This window comes from Scomber scombrus, chromosome 21, assembly GCF_963691925.1.
Source record: "Scomber scombrus chromosome 21, fScoSco1.1, whole genome shotgun sequence".
In the NCBI taxonomy this organism is placed as follows: Eukaryota; Metazoa; Chordata; class Actinopteri; order Scombriformes; family Scombridae; genus Scomber; species Scomber scombrus.
The window spans coordinates 8,743,170-8,769,910 of NC_084990.1; the positions used below are offsets into that span (position 1 = coordinate 8,743,170).

Below are 26,741 nucleotides of genomic sequence, written 5' to 3' on the forward strand. Positions count from 1 at the left end.
ATCGTGTCATGGAGACCTTTACTGACAGATAGTTCCTTGATCCCAGCTCCCTGTCTCCTCTCCAATCCAAGCAAACCCCCAAGAGACCCTTTCTCATCTCAAGGACTTCCTTCAATCTTGCCTCTTTTTCTCTCCCTATCAATGCCTCTCCCTCACTCACTCTCCCTCCCTGGTGTCTTTCTCTCACTTATTTCAAAGCTGACAAATCAAGAGGATAAAGAGCAGGGAGGGAGAGGCGCCGGCGGCGGCAGAAGGAGGGGGGCGGGGGGGAGGAGTGGAGGGGAAAGAGCGAGATAGAGAGTTGATTAGATTAGAGAAACATGCTGGACTTAACACTCTCCTAATGAGCACTACAAAGGATTCAAGTTGTGTCTCTGGGGTCCGTGAGGGATGTTACGCATGATACAGCAGGGAGAAGTGTTAAAGTATGTGTGCACGCATGTGTGTAAAACTCACAAAGGTGAAGTAGAGGTTACCTTGGGACTTCCCCGTCCCCTCACTGTTAGCGTGGAAACCTGTTTAATTGCCATCGAAGGCAGATAAAACGAGACTCTGTGGGAGAGGCAGCTTTGGGAGATTTTGTTTTTGGGACATGTGGAAGCTTTCTGGATATTTTTGGGTGAGGGAGGTTTCTGTATGTGTTTATCTAATAGGATCGTGCAATGGCTTGTGAGCTTTGCTAAGTTTCTGAGGGGTTTGGAGCTGTCAGGAGTTGAGGAGAAGTTGAGAAATGTCTCTAGTTTCATAGAGACCCAGGAGTTCAAATGTCAGTTTGAAAAGATCCTTTCAGACCCTGTAGGACAACCCTGATAAATGTCAGGGTGAATCCATTCATTGATCTACTCATCCATCCTCCTTCTGTGCCCATTCAAGTCCAGGTTGTGGGTGGCAGCAGGCTGATTAAGGTAGCCCATACATACTTTTCCTTAGCCATGTCCTCCAGTTCCTCTTGGGACATCCCAAGATGTTTCTGGACCAGATGGGTTATGTAGTCCCTCCAGCATGCCCCAGGGGTTCCTCCCAGTCGGACATGCCCTACAAAACTCTAAAAGGAGGCATTCAAGAAGCATCCGTATCAGATGCTTGAACCACCTCATATGGGTGAGCTTATGCCACCCTGGAAGGAAACTAATTTCGGCTGCTTGTATCCGTGATCTCATTCTTTCCGCTCAATCCCCAAAGCTCACGGCGAGGGTTGGAATGTAGATCGACTGTTAAATCAAGAGCCTTGCCTTGAGGCTCAGATCCCTCCTCATCCAGACAATATATACAACATATATGCTGACATTGCACTAATCCACCTGTCGATCTCGCTCTCTACATCCAGTCTTCAGTCCGGAAACTGGTTATCAGATGAACTCTCAACTTGGTGTGAAGGGTTGATTTAAAGAAAAGGGAAGATCAAATATATTGCCTCCTAGCAATATATATAAAGACATGGGAATTCCTTGAAGCTGCAGATATCTTCACTTGGTCTGGTTAAGTGTACGACAAAATGAGAAACAACCACGGCAGAAGTTTGTTCTTTTGGAAGAAGATGATATTCAATGAGAAAATGTCAAAAAGTCTCCTTTCAAAGTTTGAGAATCACATTGTTGCCATCTCATTGAATGAGCAAGACCTTACCGTCCAAGCACCAGAGAGAGCATCACTGTGTTGTTAAAGAGCCCGACCGATATATCAGTCAACCAATATTATCGGCCGATATTGGCGTGTCACAGATATATCGGTATCGGTGTTTATTCCATCCGATATATGCGATAAAAATTAACTTTATTCTTAAACTGTTAAATATTATTCCATCATTACATATCTTTTTCAAGTGTTTGATAACCACATTAAAAAAAGTGTTTTTATGTATACATAGGATTATGTTACCTGTTACCTATCAGCGGATATATTGATATCAGAATTTCTTTACTCCCTCATATCGGTATCGGCATTGGCCCCAAAAATTCCGTATCGGATGGGCTCTAGTTTTTTTCATATACCCTTTCTCTGTACATACTTTATATTACTTATTCTAAAAGAGGAAAGCAGGGTGAAAAAATGTATGCATAAAAAATGCTTGTTCATAAAATGCCTATTTATTCATTAAAATAACTTGTCTTAAACATTTTATTATTCCTCTCTTTTGGTTTTTGTCACTGTTCCTTATTTTTATTCTCGGCTGTTCTTTAGGAACAAGATGCACATCACAAATTTCTCCATTCCCTCTTGCCAAGCAGCCAATAGGCCGTTTGCACAATGCTGTATGGCACTATTCCCAGTGGTTGAGGGGCTGGTGCAGGAGGGCTGGTTAAATGACAAATGTAACTAGATGAATCTTGCTTCACAGTGACTGAGCAGGAAGGAGTTCATAGTCTGTTTGAGGATATTTTGACTTCTCCAGTGGGTTGTTGCAGGTGGAAAACATTTGGCTCACAAATAGTCCAGCCTTTTCTCTTCAACTGCAGCGGGACATCTAAACAGCACACAAATGTTTCACTGATACTGCCTGTTACCTAAATGGGGTCATGCCCAAAAGCATCACAATATCCCCCACTCCCCATTAATCTAAAGCACGATGTCTCAAATGCAGATTGATGGCGCACCAAATTGTTGAGGATTGCTTTGTATGGCTGAGGGATGATTTGTGGGAATGACATGTTAGTGGATGTGTGTAGTTGAGAGCAGGCAGCTGAATGTGTGAGGAAGCAGAATGTAACACAGCATCCCTGCCTGTACCATGTGTGCCTTTCAAAACTGTTTATTCACATTTATTTATCCAGAGAAAGTTAAATGTGGCTGGATGCCCCTGTTGGACCCCACCCTGCTTCACACTCACTTAGTTGCACACATTCACACTTGGGTGGTGTCAAGCATATAACATGTTTTTCTGTTTTTAGCCAGAGAGCAGCTCCACTGGAGCAGCTGACAAGGGCAGGTACCTTGCTAAAGGGCACTTTGATGGTTGTTAAGAGGGAATTTATAATAAATTTCCTCTTCTAGATTTCCCAAGATTGTTCAATATTAGGAGAAATTGACAATATTGAAATAAAAATAAGACAAACGAGTGAGTAAATGGTTAAAATCTTACCTCAATATCCAGTTGTCTGTTGCAGCAGGGTTATTTGAGAGCTACCAGCTGCAACACAGCATTTCAAATGACAGTCTTTGCACCCCCTATTCTCCTTCCCAGCTTCATTAGTGCTGCTGCCTTTGTTTGCCATTGTGGCAGTGGTCAAATATTGTGATTGTGGAATAATGAGACCGCATTGTTGTGGCCTCAGCTGTCATACATTTCATCAAGACGCTGATTCAAACTGTCAGCTCTCCAGAGAGCAAACCAGACGCCAAGTTTCAAACCACACTGCATGTCAACAGCTAGAAACTATTGCTCAGACCACTTATTGGTTTATTGATAATGTTATAAGTAACACTGTGTTGATAGTAAGGTGAAACATTCTTGAAAAAATTGTCATCCCTACATACAACAGTTTGTCTTTATAATAGCCATGGAATAAGTTGAGGGTTGCGAAATACAAAGCAAAATGTCTAATTCATGTAGGGTTGCAACTCATGATTATTTTTGTGATCAATTGATATTTTAGTTATTTTAGTATCTGTTTTACATAGCAAAGAAGACCTTCATGTCTATATTCTACATTTTCTCCCTCTGTCATGCACAAGATGTTCTGTCAGGGAAAAAAAGGGGCTCTTATGTCATGAGTCCTATCCAAACATGCAAGGAAACGTTTGCTCCAAAAGTAGGCCAGTAAAATAATTACTCAAATGAATAAAAGGAAAAGAAATAAGAGGGGGAGAAGAGGGAGGGGGAGTAATAACGTATAATAACTGATAGGTTTGTTTGATAAATATTGTAAATTATAAATAGATTTGAGTTTCACCCGTTCTCTGTCCTTTTAGCCACCCTGGTACTGAATTCATTTCGTTCTCTTATGCATGCGTTTCCCTCTTTGTGAACCCTAATCTTAATGATGTAGTATGCCTGATTTAAACACAACAGACAATGCAGTGCTTACAAATGAACACATTGTAAAGATCTTGTAAAACAAATAGCCTCATGTATCTTGGGCCCGGCGAATGTGACAAGCGCTCCGCAGAGCTTGCGGCCTGCGCCCGGCTCAGCAGAACAGTTGGGTTTGTCGTGAGGCTTCCACCAGAACGCTACTCATCATGTCGGTAACCATGGTGATCTAACGTCGAGCCGTACAGTGCATTGATCATCCCCTGAGCTGTCATCATTATCATCCAAATAATCCCCCTTCCCTTAGGCGACTCTAACTGGTGGCACCCTTCACAGTCTCAATCTGACAGTTTTCATCAACATTTATATAAGTTCCTCTATTTCTCTGTCTGGCTCATTTGATCTTGTCCAGGTTAGATGATGTTGTAATCAAAGTCTGTCTCTGACTGACTGACCTGATGAAGTTAAAGCCAACCAATAGTGCCGAGTGTCATCACTGTTGATTTTGACCTAGGCTTGACCTGTTCCAAGTTCATGCTACTGTTATATATAGATATCTGCATCCACTGCCCTATTTATCACAAGGACATCAATATCTCCTTCACATTGACGCAAGAAGTTCATTTTTCTCCCCAGGGACCCCATTTAGAGAAGGTCAAGAACGAGACCTGAAGGGAGCGTTGAAGGGGACGGATCCATCGATCCCGCTGGTGTTTGTCAGTGGTAACCATGACCTGGGAAACACCCCAACTCCCGCAACAGTGGAACAGTACTGCAGTGCTTGGGGGGACGACTATTTCAGCTTCTGGGTAAGCAGAAGTAGTATTATGATATATGGTATGTATGAAAATCTTCGACTGTTTCCTCATAGTTGTTGACATGTATTAGAGGCAGTTATCAATACACAATAAATGGGCCTAAAGTTGGTTGAGCATTCTTATGGAAGCCTATTACTCATGTTAAATGATGCTGTGCTGTGCAATCTACTGTATCGGACAACAGGCAACACCATTCTCTATACCTGACCTAACTCACCTTTAAGCTGCCTTTTACTCCATTTATATTGCATGTCTATACTGTATCTGCTTAGGCTAAACTGCAGTCTTAATATCATTGCCTGCCCAGTGGTTAGGCCATAATCCCTACTTGTCTAGCTCCACTAGTCTCACAAATAGTTACTAGATATATTTGAAAACTTCAGAGTCTTAAATGTAATGCACATTAGGAAATGTCCACAACTTTTCATTGCTTTTAGTATCTTGTAGGTTTAGCTCTGTCCATTAGATCTAATCAAAAATCTGAAGAGCAGTTCATCAAAGACACTTTTGTCCAAATCTGAGCAATATCAAAAGTGTTCACTCTGTCCTGGTTTTTGCATTTGTAGCTTCTTTTTTAGTTTACACCTAACCCTGACAAACTAAGAGTATGTGTTTTCATGTTGAAATTGGGGTCTACACTTGACATTACTCCAGCATTAACATGTTGGCCTACTCCAATGCAAACCCATGTATGAACAGTAGCAGTAGAATTTGTAAGATAAGATGATTCTTCATTGATCCAATGGTAGTTGTGTTTTTGTTGCAGTATTATAGGAATGAGTACAGAGAAAGGAAAATAGTTGCAGAAATAAAACCTATGGGTGGTTGAAAATACACTGTAAAATAATAACATCCAACACACCTCTCCTTCTTGTCTTTGTACTATTGTCTCAGGTGGGTGGAGTCCTCTGCCTGGTACTGAACTCCCAATTGTTCTATGACGCCTCGGCATGCCCTCAGCTGAAGGAGGCCCAGGAGATCTGGCTGGAGGAGCAATTGAGCAGAGCCTCCTCCTCCTCTTCGACGGTAGGATGGCATCAATGGCACGATTCTAATCTCCTCTGCTTTCTGAAGATGCGCACTGAGATAATATCTTCTTTTGCTTTTGTCTTAAAGTTGTTTGAATAACTGCAGCTATAAAACAAACCAATTTAATTGTGTCTTTGGGGATCAGTGATGTACCCATCCCTCAAATCCCTGTTTCTGTTCAGGAACCCAAACCCAAGCATGTGCTAGTGTTCCAGCACATCCCTCTGTACCTAAAGAGCCCTGATGAGGAGGAAGACTACTTCAACCTGCAGAGGGGAATCAGACAAATCCTGCTGGACAGGTTCAAACGGGCAGGTAGGACACAAACTTTTTATACAGTTTTCATCTGTTTAGACTGACTGAACAAGTTTGTGTCAGGTATTTTAAGGGTGCTTAAACATGAAATATTGGTTGTTTCTTTAATTACAGCTATCTCATGCAGCACTCTAAAATATCAGTGCTTTTTTCTATGATGATGGATTTAGACCACTCTGAGGTAGTCTTAAATTTCTCGTTTTAATGCTTCTTAGCTAATATTCCTGTTAAACCTGCTCATTCCCAGCATATCTAACTGAAGTTAACAGTTAAGATCCCAGCCCAGAGGATTAATATGCCGGTAGCCAAAACCACAGTAGGGGTTCTTTGCACACACACAACACAGGCATAATTGAATTAATTAATGCATTCACTTCCTATAAGGAGAATAATTCCATAATCAGAATCCATTGTTGTGGGCTTATGAGAGCCTGATACAATAATGGGCAGGGAAACTCTCACAAGGACAATACGTCTTTAAGAAGGCACAACTCAACACACACACACACACACACACACACACACACACACACACACACACACACACACACACATACATATACACACACACACACACACACACACACACACACACACACACACACACACACACACACATACACACACGTGACACTATCTGGCCATTTCTTCACAGCTGATTGACAGGCCCTCTCATGCGAACACGTGCTACGCTTTTCAATCATTCATCAAGGTGACTGGCGGGGGATGGTATTAATTTCATTATCCAGTCATTATTCCAGCATGTATTTAACCATGTTGGCCCGTTTTGGTCTGATGGCCCCTCTCTCTCATAATTGATTCCTCCCCCCCAAAGGGAACACTAGTTAAAGATTTAAAAGAGCAATCCGTACATGCTTTTTAAATAAATATATATGCAAGAATAGAGGTTATTACTGTATATGTAGTAAGTGCCATGCAGAACAGGCTACACACCAGTGTCCTTTCTTGTTCACATATGTCCTGTCAGCAATTATAAATTCAGACTGCATACAGGGCATGTACTGTAAGAACTACATACATACTGTACATGGATGTATACGGTTATTAATTATTGATGACAGACATGCTACAGCTCACTTTAAAGCTGCGTACACTACTTTCTCATGTAGTGAGAATGCATGTACATTTAGGTTTATGAGTGTAAGTATGGTACTCTGTGTTTCCAATCTGGGCCAGAGGGTTGACGTGATTGTAGACAGTCTGTTTTATATGCTTACAGTCATATTTTTCCTGTCACGTTGGTGTACCCTCTTTATCCACCCAGCAGCTGTTTGGGTCCACCCCGTACATGACAATGGGCTGAGGCCAAATGTCACGCTGTATCTGCTCGAATCATCTGGAAATATAGTATGTGTGTCTCCACTGCTTAGAGGAGGAAAGCCTTATCCTTGGAAAAACAATGTATTTATGAGGTGGAGAATTACAGTTTCAATGTCATTCAGGCAAGAATAAAGTAAGTAAGTCAGCCAATTGTATAAAATGTAAAACTGAAAATCCGATGACTAAACGGAAAAACAGCAACAAAAAAAGGATTGAAACCAGTTATTGTTGAATAACAGTCTTTGTCTCTTAGTTCTTTCTGCTCTCCTGTGATCTTTTCTTGCACTTTTATGCTCCTTCTGCTCTCTCCTTCATCTGCTAGTAGGAGCTGTAACGTCTGTACTCTGACTCCACTGGAGTCTGTCCTGGAGGCATGCTTGTAAAAGAGACTGACTATGATCATCACTACCATGTGTCAGTTTATGATAGAGAAGCTACTGTACATTCATACCAGATCCGCTGCATTCATCAGGGTTACTGCCAGGGCACGAAATGACACAGTGACTGGAAAGACACAAACTCGCGACACATACTCTTACAAACCGTGAAAAAGATTCTGGTATTAAAAATGGGAAATAATGAAAAGTGAAAACAATTTTTACATTTTAGCTAGCCTCTAGCACCAACATTAAGTCAGAACATTTTGAGGAATTCAGTTCCTCTACCTGCGTTTCTACCGGAGGCACCACGGTCTAAATTAAGTTCCTGGGAGATTCTTTTACCTCCCAAAAAAGTCCCTGCTGGGGGCCAGAGGGGTTGTACTTTCCAAAAGTATAGTAACTTTGAGGAGTGGTTTAACAGGAATGAACGCCGATTTGTCTCACGCAGCAAAACTGCTTCAGCTTGTGTACTGCTTCATTCATAAAACAAGGAAGTACTTGTATAAAAGTGGGACCAGTTTAAGACAAGGGCAGGACATTTCTCTTGATTTGTTAACATGAAAAATAAAGAGTTGTTGAATGAGAGAAAAAGAGAGATATAGTATGAGTTAGCTGAGAGCGAAAGAAAGAGAGAGAGACAGAGATCTTGTTAGACCAAGCTACGGAGTGAATGAAGAGAGGGAGCAGCAGTAGTGAGAACAAAGCAGTGGATGAGAGAAATAAAACAATATTTTCTGAGTGTTTCATGTCGTTACGTTCTAAAGCAGAAACAACCATCACACACTAAGTTGATAATTCACTGGAGACAGTAGCTCTTAGTTTCATTTTAATGTTCATTAGCATCCAACTCATACAGCAGTAAATACAAAGGACAAAAAGACAAATCTGTGCTGGTTTTCCCTCATGTGTGAAATTTACGTTTGAAGCATCACCATTTTTTAATTCTCTTGGGTCTAATTTGTATGATCTACCTTTTTCCTTAGATGCAGTGGGAACACAAACAGGACTGCAATATAGGGACTTTTAGTTCCCAGTTTATTTCCTGAGATGAGTTCCAAAGTACGTGGAACTTGAAATGAGAAATGTTAATACAGTTATCCATGTGGTCCATAGGACGAACCCAAATGACTTTGTTAATCCCCTGACTTTTCATCTAGTGGCACCAGCAGGTCAAGGTCTTCACTTACTGAGTAAAATAGCTCAACATCTAATCATGGCTTGGCTCAAAATTTCATACAGATATGAATGGTACCCGGGTAATATAGCCAGTGTAAAGGGGTATTTACTGAACCTTTCACCCCACTGAAGAGACAGAAAATAGCAGCAGACACAAACATCAGATCTGTGTTGAGCCATGAGGTGACTGTAACATCCGTCAAATTAATACATTAAACAAAAGTAAATGTCTTATTCCATCAAGTTTTCCACATGGTTTTCCATCCTTTGAAGTTTGATTGACTCTCTTTTAATTACTTCATCTTGTTACATGCTCTTCCTCTGCAGTGGTTTAATGGCACCCGACAGCACCACTGACTATTTATCTCCACGAGTCCAAATCCTAATATTCATGCAAACAGTAGTGAATTGAAGTTCCTATCAATTAACATTTTCTTTGCAGAGTTTCTGGAAATTTAGTTTAAATAGCCTGTTGTGAGTGTGTTATCATGCTGACTTTAGCATTTAGCTCAACGCACTGCTGTGCCTAAGTACAATCTCACAGAGACACTAGTGTGGCTTTCGACTTTCAGGGCCCTATTTTCATGGGGGTGCAACGACTGGTGTTCCTGACCATAAAACTTGTTTTACCGTGTGGTATTTTGGTGACCAGCGCAGAGCATGACTGTGGGCAGCTGTAGACAGCACATTTGATGACTGTGATGCTGGTGCATTAGTGCGATATGAAAGTAAAAAACAGAGGAGCAACTCTTCCTTAGGTGACTGAGAATGTCAATGCAGGACGTGATAAGACTGTGTCAGCAAGAGCAGTCTGTCGACAATTACATAGAGAGGGATATTATAGTAGGGTTGCAGTGCATAAACCACTCATTACAAAGATGAATGCACATTTGAGAGTTAAGTGGTGCAAAAACCATAGGCACTGGTCTACAGAGATGTGGGAAAAAAGTGCTTGTGAGTCATCCTTCAGATTCTCAACAAGTGGATGAGTGCATGTGTAGCTCAGACCAAGATAATGGTATAGGTCTGAAAGCTTGACCCCTACAGTGAGGAGATCCAGTGGTTCTGTTGTGCTGTGGGGGCATTTTGCTGGCATGATTCCAGTCCACTTGCCCTCTTAGAGGGAGGGTCACTATAAATCAATACAAAGTTGTTGTTAGTGATCACCTTTATCCTATGATGAAACATTTCTATCCTGATGGAAGTAATCTCCTCTAGGATGACCGTGCCCCCATTCAAAGGACACGAGGGGTCACTGAATGGTTTGATGAGTATGAAAATGATGGGATTCATATACTATGGCCTTAGCAGTGACCAGATCTCAACACAATTGAACACCTATGGGAGATTTTGGACTCTCCACCACCATCATAAAAACACTAAATGAGGGATTATCTTTTGGAAGAAAGTTGTTCGGACTGTAGAATCAATACCCAGGAGCACTGAAGCTGTTTTTCCTTTAATGTATCACCTGTCTGGATATATACAGCAGTGTGTGACTGGCTGAGAGAATATTTGTGAATAAGCAGCACACCCAGTAATCTATATTCACCTTCACCCTTCTCTTTTGAACTCTGCTGCTGCACATCCAGGAACCACAATCGTTGCACAGTTAAAGTAGGGCCCGTAGTCTTGTTGTTTTATACTGTGTGTTTGAAGGGTTTGAGAGAATAGCTCGACACGGGAGCTAGACACGGCTCACACTTCCTCACACTTTTAATGCGAACGTCTAACGCTCACCTACATACATACATAATCAATTACATCACAGAAAGTCAAAAGGGTTTAAGCTTTGTTTTACACAATATACCCACATCACCCAAACAAGCGGATACATTTTTAACACTACCACAAACTTGCAACATATTTCATGAAACATATATTTACTTGCTCATTTTTTCTTTATATGTTAGCTGCAAAATTAAGGAACTGTATGAACTCTGGCGAAGTAGCGGTTCCCTGCAGGGCAAGCAAGCGCCTGGTAAAAATATCCCAACGGAGGGACTGCAGGCTTTATAGAGAAGGAAACAATGGAGGAATTGCAGAAAACAAGTTATTTACTGCATATTGAAGGATAAAGAGAGCCAGGGAACGTGTGTTGTTTGTCTTCCTGTCTGAGCGATGAGGGGCTATGTTTCCTCTCATCCATGGTAAATGATGTGTCTTCCGGACATACATTGAGTGTACTAAATTTTTTTCTTCCCCCTTCTTTCGTTGCTTTATTCACGCATCACATCTTTCCTCTGTTGGTCTGTCCTCACCACTGCACCCTGTGATCAAATGCTTCCAGATGTGCTCTTGTACTCTGGTGATCATTACTGTCATTACAGTAAAGGGCAGCATCATTAACCTCATGCGCGCACACACACACACACACACACACACACACACACACACACACACACACACACACACATACATGTCTTTCTCCGGTCTTGCTAGCAGAAAGATTCGAGTACAGTTAAGCATCGGATGAAGCGTGAATGTCATTTTTCTGCTGAGATTTTCATTAAAGTAAGCAGCTGACAAGGAAGACGTCTCCATGTTTGTGTAGCCAGCTCTCATATATATATATATATATATATTTGCCAGGAAGACAAATATATCTACAGCTACATTTGAAGGATTACATGTTTTATTGTGTAAAAAGTATTGAGCTTTGTAATCCTTTAATGGAACCCCGGATAGTGCTTTATGATACACTAAAATTGTTTCTGTAAACCAATAACGCGTGTACGTCGTTCAAAACACTAAAGGATATCCTTCCTAGTTGGCTGCCTTAAAGTTTTTATTGCTTCTTATTTGAACAAAGCGAAACAGCAGCCTGGCAAGAACAAAAAAAAAATTGGCCAGCTTTGCTCATTCTTTATGTAGTAATTTTAATTCGACAGCGTAGTAAGCAGCTTTTTAAAAAATGGGATAGCTGCATTTTACACAAATTGGCATCAGTCCTCACACAGTTTAAGACACAACAGTGTGTAACTGAGTCGTCTGACCGTTGCAGAGGTGTCTGTTGACTTCCAGCAGCTGGGGATTTGGCTCAGCATTTGCGAGGTTGTTATTGCTGCTGCTGGGTTTTCTGCTGCCAAACCCCCCCCCCCCCCACATACACACACACACCACTCCACTGACATATGATGAAAATAGAGAATATAGTCCCCTGCAGACAAAGAAATACATTTAATTGATTTTTTCCATTCCTCTCTCCCCTCTACTACTTCTTCTTCCTCTCATTGGATATGTGTGTCAGTTGATGCTGCAGATGAGTAATTGCACGTGTGTTTTGTCCAGTTTGCATGCACTTTGTGTATGCATTTAGCATATAAATTGCCATGCAACGGTGCATTTTTCTTACGCATGACATATTCTACTGTAAGTATCTATATGTTATCTCAGCAGCCCAGCCGTACACGGGAAGGTGCGACACCAATTAGTCTTCCTCTGGCTCATCAGAGCGAGCAGTTCCACCCTGGGAACTGTTGACTGCAATCCTGCTCATATTAATGATACACTGTCTCTGTGTGATGACCCCCCTCTCATGCATTCCCCTTTTTTTTTAATTGCACAAGCAATTACACTGGTTTCTGATTTGACAGTGATTTGGTTGATATTAAATCTCGCCTCGCTCTCTGTGTTTAATATCTCCTGAGTTTGAACCAGGAACCTGACATATTTGAACCCACAAAGGATTCTGTGTTTCCTGGTCGCTTTACCTACTAAAATGTTTTTATTTTTGTGATATTTACTTCTTGGTGTAAGAGTTTGTCAGTACAGTACGATCAGTTTGTTGGTAACAATCACACAAAGCCATGAACACCCTGGAGGACGATCTCCATTCTTACTATGAGTGCTTCTGTGCTGGCTCATCACTGTCATACACATAATCATAGTAAATAATGCTCTCTCAGGCTTTATCGCCCCTACCTATGCCAGTTTTTCAGTGCAACTAAGCCATGGCCGGGGACCGGTGTCTCTTTTTCCGAGAGGCGAGTAGAGTAGCTGAAATCCCAGCAGTGCTCTCAGCCTCTCCTCTCCTCATAGATGGAGTACTGTAATTAGATTTCTTTCACCCCCCTTCTCCTCCTCCTCCTCCTCCTCCTCAGAGGTTTATATCCTACATTCAGGTTACCTTTAGCATACTGACAAACAAGGACGAATAAACGCGCACACACTCACTCACTCACTCACTCACTCTCTCTCTCTCTCTCTCTCTCTCTCTCTCTCTCTCTCTCTCTCTCTCTCTCTCTCTCTCTCTCTCTCTCTCTCTCTCTCTCTCTCTCTCTCTCTCTCTCTCTCTCTCTCTCTCTCTCTCTCTCTCTCTCTCTCTCTCTCTCTCTCTCTCTCTCTCTCTCTCTCTCTCTCTCACACACACACACACACACACACACACACACACTTCCACGCTGCTTTTGTCAGCATCCAAACCTTACTTGTGTACAGCAAAAAAACAAAACTAAATCAAGACTGAGAAATTCATTGGAATTCCCAACATTGCTAGCGGCTGTGGAGTTGTACATACAGTAACTAATTAGAGGCAAAGATAAGCTATGTGCTGCTCTGCATAGACCCTCTTACACTTAGTTATTCCTTCTCTGTCTCTCACTCTTTGCCGCTGGTTGTCTTTATCAGCGAGGGCCCTGCTCTGTTCAAAAGTGAAGGCGCATTTATCACCCACTGGGGATTTGATAAAAGGCCAAGGCTAAGCCTTTAACCCCATTGTTTTAATGATGAAGTTGAATAATGCTTTTGCTTTTTTTGCTATATCTCTTTCTCTTATTGTCTCTGTCTCCATTTCTTTTTCTGCTGTAAGCACTACTGAGCGATCCGACTGAAAAAGGGCTTTGTTGGTGGGGGAATGTTGTTTCACATACAGCAAAGGTGATAAAATGTGATCCAGGAAGGTTGATTTGAGTTCTATCTCTGTGAGTTTGGAGGCTTATCAGACACTGACACACTGCACAGTGGTTTATAATTCTATAAGACAGGATTCTACAACTCTGAAAGGTTATCACTGCCGCAGTCATCTTATCATTTGTTGTGAGGATGGCAAGATAACTGATAGAGCTTCCCTGTTTTCGTTACAATGTAATGTGCCAGAGATGTGCCATGTGTTCATCTACTGTTGCTTCTCATGCCTCTGCAAAACTCATGGATTTTTTGGTGCCGACTGAAGTGAGTCCATAGTGAAGAATAGAAAAAAAACTATTAAATATCTGGTCAGTGAGGCTGTAACTTTTTCCTGAAATTAAGTAAGAATAAATCCGAGATGACACACAGTTTGTAGAAATTAATTTAAATCCACATATTGTGAAGCTTTGAGACTTTATTTTATATTGAGGATTCAGTTCCATCATTAGATTCTGAAACCTCTCTGCCCAAAACAATATCAATGGGCAACAGATTATTGTATATAAATCTTGCTATCTTATCGCTGATAGCATTTAGATGAGCTTCTGGCAAGGATCCTGGGGTTGAATGTGGTGAAAAGTGGGCAGTTGTACAGTTGACACTGCTCTACTAGTCTGTGGTACATCCAGCGCCTCAATCGGATGGCAAACTAGCAGGTGAGTAAGGCAGCATGTTGAAGGTTGTTATAGTTCAAATATGTATTTTATTACCATGTTCTAAAGAGGGTTAGGGTTAGGCTCAATTAAAGAAAGTTTGAATTTCAAATTAAAAAGTGACAGGACGATTGGTCAGATACCAAATCTTAACGTATTCTTCCATCACATACTGTAGTTAATCAAAATTGTTTCCACTTTAAACAGTTTTAGTCAGTTAAAGTTATTTTTTTTCCTAGTTACTTTTTCTGTTAAATAAAAAAAGTAAGGCTTTGCAACAAAAAAAAGTGTTGTTTTGGTGTGCGTCTGTGTTTGTGTCTGTACCAAGCCATGTGCAAAATGGTGATATACTTCGTCCCATTCCCTTACAGTGTCATAAGGAATATCTAAGCCCTTAATCTATCTTGTTTCCCCTTATTCTGTTTGACGGCACGTTGTGCTCAGGGAAACATACGGACAGCTTGGTGAATTCAGGATGATTAGGTACCATGTTGAGTACCAAATGGCCAAAAGGCACGCATGCTTTTAGAGCGATAGATGACACTTTCATTTCCCAGCTCCCTTTTTGTGCGTTTGTGCGTAACTGGAGGACACAGGAAGGAGATGCCGCTCGCTGACTGATGGGTGAGAGTGATTTATGTAGAGCCGGGGCTGCGAGATGCCTCACCACACTACATCATTTTGTATCCCTCTGTCATGCAAATTGTGAACAGTCACCATTTCATGATGAATTATTTCCCAGACCTGCACTTTAATGACAGCCGCCCTTCAATACAGGCGCTTCTGTTCACTCCTACGCGGCCCCATTCTCACAGATGTGCAGATGACAGCTTTGTACAAAACTGCGTTAAGAGTTGGAGTCAAAGAGAGAGAAGGAGGAAAGGTCTGAAAGAAAATGGCTTCTCCTAGAAGAAATCACACTTAGGGAGTGGTTTAGTGGCCAGATAGGAACTTCGCTCACAATTAGCCGATCCAATCTCGGTAGCTTGCAAATGGGTGACTAAGAGATGAAAGGGAGATGATGGAGAGAGAACATTGAAGGAAGGGGCCTGGACATCAAACATGATTAGATGTGGACGGATGTTTCATTACTTCCTTTATTCCTTTATTTGATAGTCTATGTCGGCAGCCACTATTAGCATATAAATAGTCAAAGGTGTTTCAGAATATTCAAACTGATCCAGCAATTAAGGACAACATGGCTGAGATGACGGCAGCCTATAAAAAAATAATTATAAACAAAATACAGACACATATTGGAAGGTGTTTTCCTCTCCTTTCTGTGCATTCCCTGCCACCCTGACCAGAATTCAATTTGACTCCGGGTAATTTTCCTCCGTTTGCATTCAATATGTTTTCATTTCTCTGACTGCTTACTCCGGGTATTTTCTGAGCACTCTAGCACCCTCCCTCCCTCTCTCCCTCCCTCCCTCCCTCCTTCCCGCTGCCTGTCAAAGCAAAGGCCAGTCTCCAGATGGGAGTCTTTATCACAAAGAAAAGCACAAAAGAACTAGCACTGTTTCAAGGCTGACAGGTGAATGGGATTTCCGCAGAGACCGAGACAAGACGTGGAATTATCAGCACAGAGTGTGCATGTACCCACTCAGCAAGAAAAGCGTTTGGGAGAGGGAGGAATGCAGCAAAGCATGGCGAAGAGACAAAAATGGGGGGAAATTGGACTAAACAATGCTTTGCTGAACGTGATACTCCCATTTAACACTCTCTGAATATAGACTGTGCCTCCTGTCTGTGTATAGCTCTGTGGGTAAAGCAATAAACTTACAGTTAGCATGGTTATATGTTCCATTATCTGTGTGGATGAACAGGTTTATTACAGTCTTGTCAGTGTAAGGAGGAGGATTATATTCTTGATGTTCCTCAATGAGCGCTGCCATGGCACTGACATTACCACAGTTAAGGATTTAAGTCCCGCCAGGCCACCCACACCGACTGTACTGCGAGGCACTTTGGATAACAATGTACAGAAAGTGATATGCGCTACTTTGATTGGAGAGAAGCCAAGTGATATGAGTTCTGTGTCATGTTTCGTCATTGTCAAATCAAGGCCATTTTCCCAGAGGGGTCCCAGCTATCTTTATCATGGGGGGCAACGGTAGCCTACAGCAGTGCATGTCACTCCACAAGCTCTCAGGTTTTCACTCCAGCAGAGAACCATAGCAGCTATTCACACTCATGACTGGCCCCTTCTGGTTGAAGGTGGGAACATCATGAAATCAGCTGCTGTAATGATTCATGACAAATACTACCTGCAGATTCTCAGTTCTTTATTCACCTAGTCATTAAAAAAGAATGAGCTAGTCAGTTCAGCCTGGATAAAACCCTAATGTCTTCAGTGGAGCTACTTGTTGGCCAGCTACCAAGTATAAATAAAGCAGCATTTCCAAGCCGCATCATGCTTGAGTGGAGCTTATGTTTTTCCATCTTGAAGTAGGAGTTTCAATCTTTAAGCTTCATTAGCAATGCTAGTGGCTTAGCCCCACGGACCCAGTTTCGGTCTAGTGGTTGGCGAGTCCGGAAGATATCTCAACAAGTATTGGATGAAATGTATATATCACAATGAATACTAATGACTTTGATAATCCCCTGACGTTTCCTCTAATGTCACCAGCTGGTCAAAGTATTCACTTATGCAGCCATATATGTACATGTTGAGAAAAATTCTTCAAACATTCATGGCTCTAAGACGCTGGCACTAATGACTTTGGTGATCCTCTGAATCTTCCTCTAGTGACACCATGATGTTCATGTTTGTGGTTTTGAGTGGAATGACTCAATACTTGACTGAATAGGCATGGTTAAGACACTCATGGCACTTGACTTTTCATCTTGTACAATCATCAGGTTAATTTGTCCAATACTGGGTTTTTGACCAAATCGCTCCAAACTAATGTCGTTCCCGTCAGCCCCAGCTGTACCTTGTGCTTCGTGCTAACATGCTAAACTAAAATGGTAAACATGGTAAACATTATACTTGCATTTTAGCATTGTCATTGTCTTTTAGCGGGTACCGAATTTCCTTGCTGATGTTGCTATATATGCGTATCACACCAACTATCCAGTTTTTGTGGTTATATATGAGGTAACTTATTCTGTTACGACTGTTAACTAACAATTATTGTCATTGATTAGTCATTTTGTCTCTAAAACAGCAGAAAATAGTAAAAATGTAGCTTTTATAATGTCTCAGTGTTCATATATGTTATGTTTGAACCACAAAACTCAAAGATATTCAGTTTACTTTCATGTTACAAAGAAAAACCTTTAATTATCTAATTTGAGAAACTTAAACCAACTAATATTTGAGTTTTTTTCATAAAAAAGACAAAAAATATTATTATCAAAATAGTTACCAGTTCATTTTTTGTCAGTCAACTAATTGACAAACAGGCCCAGCTCTAAATCCAATGTCCTACTTCATCTCAGTGGTCAAATCACAGCAGAAAAAGACAAGTCCAGAGAACTTTCTAGGAGGCCTAAACACCTTACCAGACACATCTGTTCACAAAACCTGAGTAATGTCCGACCAGCAGTCAGCTTTCAGTCAGCTGCTTCAGAGTCAGGAAAAGGGTAGCCAGTGTGGGTTTAATTTTTCATCACTGTGTTGGCCTTGAAGGGGTCACTGCCAATCAATGGTATAGACCATAGAAGATACTTCTGCTCTTCTTTATTGCTTTGAAACAATAGTAGGCTATTGGAAATTGTTTTTCTTTATTTTGTGTATTTTTCAGTTTCATGCAGGCAATCTCAGCCTATGCCCTCCTCTTTGGAAGAATGCGTTCCTCCTTCATTTTCTGGCAGACAATTTCAGAGGTCAGCTTCATCTTCTGCTGGCATTGCAGAGGGGACAGCATTCACACCTTTATTTTATTCTTTTGTTTATCTTTTATTCATACAGACAATCTTTTTGAGATTGAAAATGCTTTTCTTTCACAATGTGTCTTTTAGTAGACAAGGGCCCAGGTGGAGGGGTCGGACATCCAAAGCCTGCGTAATGACGCTGCTCTGAAAGGGATGTGCTTAAATGAATTCAGGTCAGGTCGTTATCGCTGGGTCTTTACTAAATTGTTTCTATGAAATCGGTTTTGCTCCATAAGACCCAATAGAACGAGCCAGCAGAGCGAGCTGCTTTATTTTCACGACATACAAATTGAGGATTGGTTCAGTCCATTTCAATTCTCAGCTACACTTAAAACCTTGAAAGAAAGCCTGTAGGGTGTTGTGACAACCTAACAGAGATCCCATTCTGCCTGATAGACATTAGACCGGTTAGCCAAGCGCAACTCTCCCAGGACGGCTGTGCCCCTGCAGAGAAAAGTAGGATGTGAATCTCTTGTAGAGCAGTGATCTGTGATAGCATTTAGATAACCTGTATTGCAAAAAGGATCACTCTGATTGGCTTAGACATATTCAAACACATATTATCTAGCAGTAAAATGCAGATCTGTGGGTGCATACAAATTAAAAGGGGTCCTATTATGCTCATTTCTAGCCTTATTATTTTATTTTGGGACTTCACTAAATTGCCCTGCATTATTCACATTTCAAAAAATCTCCTTATTTATCTTATACTGGCCCCCTGAGTTCAGCCTCTGACTCTAACAGACAACGTTAGTTCCTGTCTCTTTAAGGCCCCCCTCTCAGTGAGCCCACTCTGTTCTGATTGGCCAGCTTCAGGAAGCCTAGGGCAACCATATCATAGTCGTGTTAAGTTAACACTGATGAAAACCCAACATTTCTTGCTTTGCTGCTTTATATTAAAAGTTTAAAATAACGAGAGACTTTTATTGTGAAAGTGTTCCTCAAAAACAGTCGAAACAACATGATATGGAGATATTTGGAGCTCTTTGTTCAGCGGAGTAGTTAGAAATAATGCAAGGAGGAATAGTACAAGCAGAAGCAGCCACAGTGATGATGATATTTGCTTTGTAATGGAAAACACACACACACACACACACACACACACACACACACACACACACACACACACACACACACACACACACAGCGTGCCAGCTTGACTCACGTCATGGCTCGGTGTGACTACTCCATAAACAATGGAAAAGCGCCATAATGTTAGCACAGCGGAGCAGTGAAGTTGCACAATGAGTGTGCAGCAGATGTCTGTATGTAGAAATCCGTCACAAGCTGACGTTGGCTTGGGCTGAAAGAAGAAAAAAGTTGGAAATCAAGCATTCATATGCTTTTGTTTACAGGCATTATTTCTGCATATGCTTACTTTATTATTTGGAACTTTGGCCATGTTTAATATGAATATTCAACATGGAAATGCACATATGTATACTGTATATGACAGAAAGAAATAAGGAAAAGCTTAAAAGGTACCCTTTAAATACAGATTTACCAATTACAGATTACTGTACCTCACACCAAATGTTATACACCATACTAATAATGAGTATACTTTGGTTTTATGTGGATTTTTTCACTTTTTTTGTGTAAAGGTATGAGATGTCAACTTGTTGCTTATGTTGTTTCAAAGTAAAAGTTCAGTATTTGGGGAAATTTGATGATTCACTCTTTTTCTGAGAGAAAATTGATAACACTGATGTCTGTATGCTAAGTATGAAGCTACAGTCAGCAGCTGGTTAGCTTAGCATAGCATAAAGGCTTGAAACAGGGGTAACACAGGTTAAAAAAAAAATGAAGAAAGAAAAGTCCATGCACATTTTATACTTCATATATGCTGGTAGTAGTTTTTGTTGCTTTTTAATAATGCAAGGCTAGCTGTTTCAAGTCTTTATGCTAAGCTAAGCTAACTAACTGACTGATTGCTGTAGCTTCATATTTAATAGACAGATATCTGAGTGGATTGACCTTCTCATTTAACTCTTAGGAATAAAGTTATTAAGTATATTTCCCACAATATCAAACTGCAAAATACTAGAAAAACTCAATTTAAAAAAGCTCAAATTATTTCCTTTCCACTTCCTGTGTTTAACAGGGCCTCCTACTATCTTTACTACTGCGGCCAACAAACACACAGCACAACTCAGCTACATGGATGCATCACAAATATGTCATATACATATGGGGGACGTACACTTCTGCTGCATGGTGGTGTGAAGCGGGGTTGTGTGTGGGATGTGGATCATCAGAGACGTGGCTGCAGAACTCAGACGCACTAACACATGTACACATATGCACTCTTACACACTCCCACACACTTTATTTGGCGGCATGATTAATCGTGGCATCTTTTGGAGCTTCAGAGGAGGTTCAAAACAGCATTTCAGCTTCAAAAAGATTATTTCCCCCTACTGGTTCATTCGTCATTATTATTCCAGGATTAATTTCTGTCTATCGCTTCTTTACTATTGCTGTCTTTGTATCTTCCTCCCACCACAACCTCATCTCTCTGAGGTGAGGAAGAAGTCACAGCCCTCGTGTGGTTAGTGTAACAAATCCAACATTTCAGCAATCAGCATCGTTAGCTGAGTCATCAGGTGATCGCATCAAATATTTTCCCTGGTTCACACTTCTGTATCCGCCTCGCTTTGTTTTCATTTGCAGGGTCTGAGAAATCTGCGTAATTCCTTGTAGGATATACAAGAAACACCAAGGTGTCTGTCAGCATGGAATAACTGCACCACACTCACTCTCACACACACATACATAAAATATAATGAGTACATGCTTTGGCCTGGAGGCGTAAAGGGCATTTGTGGCCTTTCGGCCCCCATCAACAAACAACAGCAAGGACACACATGTACACAAACACACATGTACACATATTTGTATCCAGACAGTGTTGAACCTGGCTTGTTCATACACTCACCTAGAGCTAGGGGCAAGGTTATATGAAAGGCTATTATTCCAGGCACACAAACACAAACATTCATAAAAATCTATGGTCCTTGATGATATACCTGCAGGCCCACCCACAAGTCACAGGAGGGTGGGCTTCACCCAGCGCTGCCCCAGGTTCTGATTGTAAATGAATTTAGCTCTGGTATACAGGCCTAAATCATCAATTTCCATCTGCAGGGGATTAATTATTTAATAGTCCAACATGTGCAATCGCTGTCCTCGCATAACTGGAAATATTAATATAAATTTAGGTCACATTTGTATTCTGGTGCTGTTTGATTATGCAGAGTGGCGGACTTGATTCAGGGCAATTTCATGGCGCTGACATCGAAGTAGTATCAGCAATGGATACATGAGAGTTTTTCAGGGGGGGGGGGATCTCACTTGTCCTTGTTGTGTAGATTTCTGGGACAAACCAACGTCTTTCTCATGCACAGACTGCAATTTATCCTCTTTTGTTGCCAGTTTTCATCTTCTTGTTTTTTTCTTTTTGGGCTGGGCGTCTCTCTGGAGACGAAGCAGCAAGCAGCCAGACTTCCCTCCATGGAAACACTTGCTGTAATAGAGCAGCTCATTTTCTCTACCAAAAGCCTGCAGTAAACTCATTTTAAAATCCCCGTACCTATACGTACACATGCACATTTGAACATGCTAGCACATGGATGCTATAGGTGGACTTTTATCTATTTTATCTTAAAGCATTCTAAAAATAGGGCAACATATATTTACACTCTCAGACAAATACTACCTTCTTGTAGCAAAACAGCTCAATTTGCACCCCCTCATTCAACGTGAGGCTTGTTTGGCGTTCCATCTGAAATGTACAGTCATCCCAGTGTAGCATCGCCGCCGCAGGGCCGAGCCAGAACCTCCCCGCTCTATTAATGATGTTGTTTGTAATTGAAAATAAATTGAAAATCGTGGCTGACTAATGAAAGCTCCCCTTAGTTCTCAAAATATTCTACAAGTGGAAGGTTTTTTCTCTCTCTCTCTCTCTCTCTCTCTCTCTCTCTCTCTCTCTCTCTCTCTCTCTCTCTCTCTCTCTTATCTCACTTCTCTTTTCATCCCTTTCTTTCCTCATCTCCATCTTTTTCCTTTCTAGTTTCGTGGTGCTCTCTTTATCCTCCTCACCCTTCTCTTTCTTTTCTGTCTGTTGTCCTCCCTTCCTTCTCTCTTATAGTTTTTCAGTTCTTCTCTTTTCATCTCTTACCTTTCTTTATTTCTTCCTTTCTTTTTTCCTCCCTACCCTCCTTCCTTGCTTCATCTCCATTTTTTCCCTTTTTTAGGTTCTTGGCGCTTTCACTTTCTTGGCTACCCTACTATTCTTTCTTTCTTTGCCTCTGTCTTTCTTCTGTCTTTCTTCCTCCTCTACACCTCTCTCCCTTCAATATTTTCAATTCTCTTCTTCTTTTCATCCCTTTTATTTCTCTCTTTTCCAGTTTCTTGGTTCCTCTTTTTTTAAAGTCTCTACATTTCCTTTTATACCCATAAAAATTCAGTCAGTCTGGTAGATACAAATTTCTTCTACTTTTCACTATAACAGTGCATTGATCTTGAATATATGTAAATGCTGAACAGATGTGACTAATGATGATATTATGCTAATGCAAAGTGAACTTAGACTTACAACTAAATTCTCAAACCAAATAAATGAGCAGCTAGTTCTGCTTTAAAACACACTGGGATAGACAAAGGACAGACAGGTCAGACGTGGTGTAAATTATATGGCATTACAAATAGCGTGTTGCTTATTTATAGTAATATCCTGATTTAGATCTGTGATGTAAGCAGAGACAAAAAGGCAGGGCACCAAAAAAAAAACAAGACAACAAATTCAAGCTTTTGTTACTAATGCTTGGATTTCTGTAGTTACTTCATCGGTGCAGCCTCATCATACCTTTCCCTGTGTCCCCCGCCCCCCTCTCTCTACCACAGGGGTGAAGGCGGTCTTCTCCGGCCATTATCACCGGAACGCCGGTGGTTGCCACGGCGGCCTGGACATGGTCGTGAGCTCGGCCATCGGCTGCCAGCTGGGCGAGGACACCCACGGCGTCAGGGTGGTGGTGGTGACTGCGGATGATGTCATCCATCGTTACTACAGCCTGGAGCTGCTGAGGGCGCGAGGCGTGGACGAAGAGCTCAAGAAGCTCCTGCAGGCCTGAGGGCGGATGGAGCAGTCAGGCTTTTATTTTTGTGAATTGTTTAGATTTTTACGGTTTTGAACCCCTCGTCATAGAGGCATATGCCAGGATTTTTGGAGATGGATTTGTTTATCAACAATGAATGTCTACCAGCGGAAGAAAAAAAAACTAATTTAAAGATCTAAATTTGACACACATAAGTGTCTCTCTCCATCGAATGTTTTTCCTGGGAGCATCTCTCAGCGTTCAAGGCAGTATGGATGTTATTATCTCTGTTCCAGCCATAAAAGGGCCACACAGAGATCATTGAATGTGTTATAAAAACTAGCGGTTCTTTTGTGGAGAAGCATTACCTTTACACACAGTTTTCCTATATCTGAAGTAGCATTACATCCTCTCTGACACCCACCCTGTCTGTCTGTGTTGTGTTAAAGTTTCAGACAAAAACATTATGCTGTAGTCAGATGTTGTCAGCTTAAGTTCTAAATGTATCAAAACTTGTCTGATCTTTTTTCTTTTTAGATTTTTCACCCCCACAACTATAAAATCTCGTTTGGATTTCAGGTTATGTTGTGTTTGGTGTGTAGTGTAGCTTTTTTCCCCCCCACACTTTCAGCAGATGACTGTAGTAACAAGACACATGCAAGATGAAATCTATCACAGAAGAGGAAGAGAAAGAAGCCCTTTACCAGAAAACAGTGCAGCTACAGGGCATGTTTGGAATCAGTAATGCCCCACTTTTTTGCACTTGGTGTCAGTATTTCATGTTTCTTGTTGTCGTAGCTGTTTCTAATATGTTTGCTGTTGCTGCAAATTAACGCCTTGTTGGCCATCCTATGCAAGCTAATCACATCGCTGTGTGAGAGTGAGTGAGTGAGTGTATTTTTTATTTTTTTTTATGTTTAATGTGTTACTTTCCTTGACCCGGTCATATGACCCCTGACCTCAGATCAGAGCATTAATTGACTCCAGAGGTCATTTTCAATCTATATTAATAGTAACAGAAATAGCAATCTTGTTTTGGACTCAAACTTAAAGTTATAATCCTTAAGATTTCAGCTCAGTGTGGCCGTCCACTATAAAAAAAAATCCTAGGAGGAGCTCTAATACGACTGGGATTGAGGCTGATATCTTTGAGAATTGAAATTGAATTGAAAATTGATTACAATGGATTACATGCTTCATTGTTTCATGTGATTGCCCTGTGCACGTGAAGGCAATTTAAAGCCAGCACAAGAAAACTACCATATAGAGAGATAATAAACTGAATATAAATACATTGAATAGCTATTGCAGAAAGAAACTACCATAAATAATATTTAAAAAATTAGGTTTGACGTCATTAAAATCTTAAGAATTATAACTTCAGTGTCTTTTTCCTTTGTTGGTTTAGACACCAGAGCTTATTTGTGTCTAAGCAATCGCCGCACTTTAATGTATTGTATTCTAACAGAGGTTCACTCACTTAAAAATCAGAGGAAATCCATTACTCTGCATTACTCCATGACTGTTAAATTACTGTGGGGTGATTGTTGCAATTTCCTTTTGGTTTATTTCTAGTTACTTGTTTATGAAAAGCGTTGATCAAACTCACTGCGATTTTTTTCCCCTCACTGTGATGTTTTGTGTTGAAAATATTTCATCATCGGATTATCGTTGCAAATGAAAATGTATGTTGCAGCACTTTCACATCACACATATCTGCTCATGTCAGGGATCTTTGCAGCACGCTCTGCACATAAGGACATTGCGAGTAAGGTTAGTAAAATAAATGTGATTATGTTGTTAAACTCCAAACTAAAAGACTGGTGTTAGGCTCATAACATGTAGTGATAGAGATGTGGTCTGTTAGGGATTAATATGGGGACGCAGTATTTTGTGACTGGTTAGTTATACAGTAGCTGAAGCAACCACAGTTTTGCAGCCTAGTAGCCACAGGCTTATTTGGAAGCTCCCAGTCCTGAAATTGTCTTTCAAATGGACATTTCTGCAACAAAATTACTTTATCCATGAGCCCTAAATGACTCTACTCGATTACACTTTCCACACATACACACACACAGACTCTCACTCTCACCCTGACTGACTGGGAATGTAAGAGTTGTCATGGCAACCCTTTAGCAACACATCTGTGTGTGTGTGTCTCAGAGAGTGAGTGCGAGTGTTGGAGAGAGAGCGTACATACTCTGCATGTGTGTGCGTCCGTCTGTGGTCTGGTGGGTACTGTAGGTGAATTTCCATCAGCGACACATTCTCTGACCTCATTTCACACTGACGGATTCTGTCTCTTTTCCAAAAAGTCAGCATGTGATGGAGGGAGGAGGAGGGGGCGTCTGAAAGGAATGGATAATGAGTGTGATGTGTGAAAGATGACTCAGTCCATCTCCTTCATTTCCTGTCTGAGAAGGAACCTTATGTCCTTATCTATTTTTATATCCTCATGGTAGCCGAGCTCAATCACATTGTTCTTTATCTTTTTTTTCTTTTCTTTTTTTGTATGTGTGTGAATTTCTTTTAGAGTGCGTTTGCTCTATGAATTGGGGGAACATCACACGCTTTGACTTGTTCCTGTGTTGAATTCTAATGAATGACTATACCGAGAACCATAACTGTGACATGATTGGATGATTGGTTGTATTTTTATAATAAATGTTGATTTTATCTAATGATTGCAGAGTGTTGTAGTGTTTATTATTAGCCGCTCTGAGTACTTGAAAAAGTTGCAAACCACTTTTCATGCATGTTTTTCTATATAGCGGTGGGAGATAACTCGTATTTTATGAAAACTTTCTGAATTTATACAAAGAAAAAGACATTAAACTGCATTGATGCACCGTCATGCTTCATACCAAAGGACAACAACATTAATATCAATCAGTGTTTTAGCCATGCTAACGGTCAGTTGGTCAGTCCATCCTTAGTCCAGATGAAAATATATCAACAACTATTGTCAATGAAATTTTGAGCATTAATTTTGCTTGTAGGGCCACCAGCAGCTTAATTTTTTTGGTCTTTAATGTCATGTATGACCAATTTTACCATCAAATTCAATAAAGACATTTATGTTTCGATCAGGATTCATTGTTGTAACTTTGGTGATCCATTAACTTTTCATGTGACACCATTACCAGGTCAGAAGTTCACATCGTCCATTACTTTAG

General features: G+C 40.9%; 1 protein-coding gene across 1 annotated transcript in view; it reads left to right on the forward strand.

The window, feature by feature from the left end:
* The window catches only part of cpped1 (calcineurin-like phosphoesterase domain containing 1), a 36,653-nt gene extending 10,469 nt beyond the window's left edge, over positions 1–26,184 (forward strand). The window contains exons 3-6 of the mRNA XM_062443017.1: positions 4,607–4,779; positions 5,683–5,814; positions 6,000–6,132; positions 23,375–26,184. Coding sequence (XP_062299001.1) covers positions 4,607–4,779; positions 5,683–5,814; positions 6,000–6,132; positions 23,375–23,601 — 665 coding nt within the window. The 3' untranslated portion in view covers positions 23,602–26,184. The remainder of the gene's footprint in view (positions 1–4,606; positions 4,780–5,682; positions 5,815–5,999; positions 6,133–23,374) is intronic.
* Positions 26,185–26,741: the final 557 nt, after the last annotated feature.